Source organism: Wasmannia auropunctata, unplaced genomic scaffold (assembly GCF_000956235.1).
Source record: "Wasmannia auropunctata unplaced genomic scaffold, wasmannia.A_1.0 LD334699.1, whole genome shotgun sequence".
NCBI classification, from domain to species: domain Eukaryota; kingdom Metazoa; phylum Arthropoda; class Insecta; order Hymenoptera; family Formicidae; genus Wasmannia; species Wasmannia auropunctata.
Genome location: NW_012028191.1, coordinates 2,783 through 7,325, shown reverse-complemented (window position 1 = coordinate 7,325; position 4,543 = coordinate 2,783). Strand labels below are relative to the sequence as shown.

The 4,543-nt window shown below is 49.2% G+C and overlaps 1 protein-coding gene across 1 annotated transcript; it reads right to left on the bottom strand.

Moving 5' to 3' along the window:
• Positions 1 to 1,518: 1,518 nt before the first annotated feature.
• Positions 1,519 to 3,768, bottom strand: LOC105458086. The gene has a single exon (XM_011703152.1). The coding sequence runs from the start codon at positions 3,766 to 3,768 to the stop codon at positions 1,519 to 1,521; it is 2,250 nt and encodes a 749-aa protein (XP_011701454.1).
• Positions 3,769 to 4,543: the final 775 nt, after the last annotated feature.

Sequence of the window (4,543 nt, the reverse complement as noted above, 5' to 3'; positions counted from 1 at the left end):
TTCGAACAGCTTGCCCATTTCCGAAAGGAGGCAGATTGGCCTGTAAGACGACGCCACGAGTTCCGGCTTTCCTGGTTTATTAAGCAAAACCAACTTAGCCGTCTTCCAGCACGATGGGAATGTGCCCTCTTTAAGGCAGGCTGTGAAACATTCAGCTACTCTGTCCGCACATTCCGGGACGGCGCTCCTGATAACCTCTCCCACTATGCCATCCGGGCCCGGGGCTTTGTCGGCATTTGATTTGGCCGCTGCTCTCTCGACCTCTTCCCTGGTCACAGCGTAGTCCTCCTCCCACAGCACTGTCTGCTTAGGTCTTTCGGTTAACTCCTCCTGCCTGTGCGGAAAGAGACCCGCTACTATATTTTTAACCCTGTCCAGGGGGAGAGCCTCACAGGTGGGTTTACTTGCTGGTCGTAGTTTCCCCATGACTATTCTATAGGGGCGGCCCCATGGGTCTCGGTCAATCGAGGCCAGTAACTCGTTCCACGCGGTGTTCTTAGCTGCCTTTATTGCCTTTCTCAGGGCTTTACGGGAGCGGGATAATTCCGCCTCCAACTCTGGGGCGGTCCCCCTGCGTCTTCTGTGCGCTCTGGTAACTCTTCTCCTGAGCATATTACAATTTTTTCTGAGAGTAGCAATCTCGTCGCTCCACCAGAACATCGCCCTCCGAGAACCCGGTCTGTTTCGCTTCATGGCAGTGTCCGAGGCCATTGTCAGCGCTTCCTGTAGCCGTTTTGCTTGTTCCTCAGCTCCTTTGTTATTGTCTTGCCGAGCCCAGAAATACGTCAGTATGCTGGCTCGTAGTAGGTCTCGATCAAGGGTTCTCCTATTCCACCTTGGGAGATCTTTCAGTGTCGGATTCGCATCTCTAACTTCCCCTCCGCTCATGCATAGGAAGACATACTTGTGATCTGATAAAGTCTCTTCTTCCGAGGCCACCTCCCATTGTCTGTTCATCCTCAAGGCTGCCGGTGAGGCCCAAGAGAGGTCTATTACCGAACTTCCCTGTGGTCTCACGCAGGTCGGTTCAAAATTTTTATTCAGTAGTCTAAGATCTAGCGTTGATGCCCACGTTAGTATAATGTCACCTTTAGTCGTAGAGCGCGTTCTGTCCCACAAATCGGATCTGGCATTAAAGTCGCCCAGTACTAAGAGCGGGCCGTTCACATGGTTGATCACCGCATCTCCGACCTCCGCCAAATATGCCCTGAAATGGTTCACACTTTTATTGGGGGAGAAATAACACGACGCAATGATAAGTCTCCCCCAGGAGACCACCACAAAGCCGTTTCCCCTTTTCAGGGTCGTGACCGCGTCTGGTTGCACATTGTTGGTCCATGTGATCGCTGCCATTGGAGTCTGCTCGGTAGAGCCTACCCATCTCGGATTATTTTTAGGAACTCGATAAGGCTCTGATATACAGGCCAAACCACACTCTCGGTCTATCATAGTTTGGGCCAGCAAGTCTTGTGCCCCACTCGACCTATTTAGGTTCACTTGCACGATCCTCTTTACCATCTATTCTGTTCTCGTCGTTTCGGCCCCACTCCGATTGGCCCGAGCCTCCGTTCTTCGCGGGCTTCCCCGCTGATCTCTTCTTGGAGGGCATGGTGGACATACCTCCGATCCCGCTCTGTGGTCGTGTCTCAATCCTTTTTCCTTACATATGGGACAGCACGGGGGTCTACCACAGTCCCTTGCCGTGTGTCCTGGTTCACCACAGTTGAAGCATTTGTCCGACCTGTCCACCCCGCTCGGACACCTGTCTCTTACATGGCCCGTTGCGAAGCACTTGAAGCACTGCAACGGTCGCCTCCTGAGTAACGTCACCAGCGCGGTGGACCATCCTACCCGGAGTCTGCCAGACTCGGCCAGCCTGTGCGCCGAGTACAAGGGGCATTGCAGCCATACCGTCCTCTGTCCGTTCCTGGCTATTCTAAAGGAACCCAATCGAACATTCGTGGAATCGCACTCACCAGCTTTAGCCAGTGTCTCTATCAATTCGTCCGTCGTCACTGATGCATCAAGGCCCGTTAGTCTAATCTCGCCTCTTAACATGGGTCTTTTAATCAGGATGTTCGTCTCCTGGAATGCATCCCTCAGTTTCCTAGCCAGGGTGTCCGCGGCTGGTGAGGTGTTTTCACCTGGGATCTCAATTAACACACCTCCCGCGACCGTACTCCTCATTCTAGTTTCTTTGATCCCTATTTCTTCCAAAGTAATCTCGTTACGGGCTTTCCTTATTATTTCTGAATACGTCGGACCCCCCTCCGGGCTGGAAATCGTGATCGCCGAAGAACGCAGAGCTCGTACTCGCGGTAACCTTGCGATCTTTCTGGCTCCCCTCGTTTGATCCATTTCGCCGCTCACTTCTCTCTCCCTTTGTGGTGTTTGTACGATCTCAGGGGCCAGCTGGGCGCCTCCGTTTCTCGCAGCAGGGAGCGGGGGATATTCCGCTCGGTTGCCAAGTTCATCTGTTAGCATCCTCTCATCCATTATCTGAGCAGTAGCTCTCTTTCCACGTGTTCGGCGGCTGCCTCTTCTTTGATTCCCGGTAGTCTCTGTCCACTTCTGTCTAAGTCCATCGTCCACCGTTTCTATGGTGTGGGGCTCAGCCGCCATAGAGGATGAACCGCAGCCCCTCTCCTCACGAGCTCTAATCTGTTCAGCAACATTTTGTTCTCTGGCGCGCAACTCCTCTCCCAGAACTCCATTAGTCATTAAAGATCTGAATGAGTTAACCACAGCATTGCTAATCGTAGTATTGAGCTTCTCAAAAAAGTCCTCCCCCATCTGGTCCGAAGGCTTCCTTGAGGAGAGATGCGGGGTTCCTCTTTTCGGTTCGCCACGGGCACCCCTCTCGGGGTAACGTCTTGTAACCGTATCCGGGCTTATATCCACCTCCATCCCAAGTGGAGGGTCAGGTGACAGGGCTACACGTCCCTGAAGATCCTCGGTTCTCGGTTCGTCGCTTCTGGTTGGGCTCTTCCTCATGTTCGCTCCGCGTCGGAGCTCTTCCATTTGGAGCTTGAGATTTTGGTTCTCCTCTCTCATGTCGTTCAATTCTTTTTGCATGTCGATGATTCTTGTCCTGAGAAAGCTAACATCTCCCTCTTGGGACGCTCTCATTGCAAGTACCTTAACGATTTCTGTTGTGGCGCCTACATTTATTTTCATCTTTCTTGTAAAAGACCTCTTTATATTCTTGGACTTGTTTCTCAACCTTTCTGTCTCCGTTAGCCATTCGATGGCTCTTACAGCCATATCTGCGGATGAAAGAAGCTCGATATCCTCCAGTCTTCTATCAACTTCCCTCCTCTGAGTATCCGAGAAATGTGTTCTCTCTTCGTCCTCTTCTATATTTGCCTCTGGCGACTCCAGTGCCTTCTTTCTCTTTTGCCCCTTCTTTATGGGGGGTGGTCTTATTCTTCCCGAGGAGACCGATGAGGTGGATCCACTCCTGGATCTTGGTCCTGCCTCTACCGAGACGATCTCCAAATCACTCTCCCTAGACGTCGAGGGCCTGGATGATTCCTCAATCTGGAAGGTAGACACAAATTCTATATCCATGTTTTGTTTTTCCTTATCCGTCTTCGTTCCCCTGGACCTTGTCACAGGGGTTTCAGACAACGCTTCCTCGTATTGGTCAGCCGATGAAGGTGGGGAGGCCACCTCACTCCCGACTCCTGGCTGTGGTCCAAACTTACTTCTATCTATCTGGACTCTTTCCACACTGACGATTGCTGGTTTGAGCAGAGGCCTCGCCATAGCCCCTGCCCCACTCCCAGCGCTTGTTGTCGACACGGGGGGAGAGGGACAAGACTCCCCCGCGCGCCGTTCCCCAGGGCTCCGATTTCCTGGAGGGGTTTTATCTTTCTCTGTTGTATTATCCATATTTGTTTGTTAATGTTATTTAGAGAAACCGCTGAAATCCGTTAATCCGCTTCATATCCCTCCCCACGCAGAAACAGCGTTGTACGCTCACAAGGGGCGCAGCACTGCGGGGAAGGATGTTTAATGTCGGTATAGACCGTTAACCCACTTGGGCTTCACAATTGCAGGGGGGCCGGAGGAGGAGCTGACTAACCAAATCTTGACTAACCAAATCTTGACTAACCAAATCTTGACTAACCAAATCTTGACTAACCAAATCTTGACTATATAAATTTTTTTTTGTTTTTATATTTCTCAATTTTTGACATAAATAATTTTCAAAAAAATTTTCAAAAAAAAATTTTTATTGCAGAAATCGAAAAATATAAAAAGTCATCTTGGGTCGAGTCGGCCATGGTCATTTTTCATATTTTATATTTTTCGATTTTTTACAAAAAAATGTTGCAAAAAATTTTTCAAAAAAATTTTTATTGCAGAAATCGAAAAATATAAAAAATCATCTTGGGTCACTTGACCTCACCAAAAATCATTTTTTATATTTCTCGATTTTTGACAAAAAATTTTCAAAAAAATTTTCAAAAAATTTTCAAACAAATTTTTATTGCAGAAATCGAGAAATATAAAAAATCTTGGGTCACTTTTTCTCAAA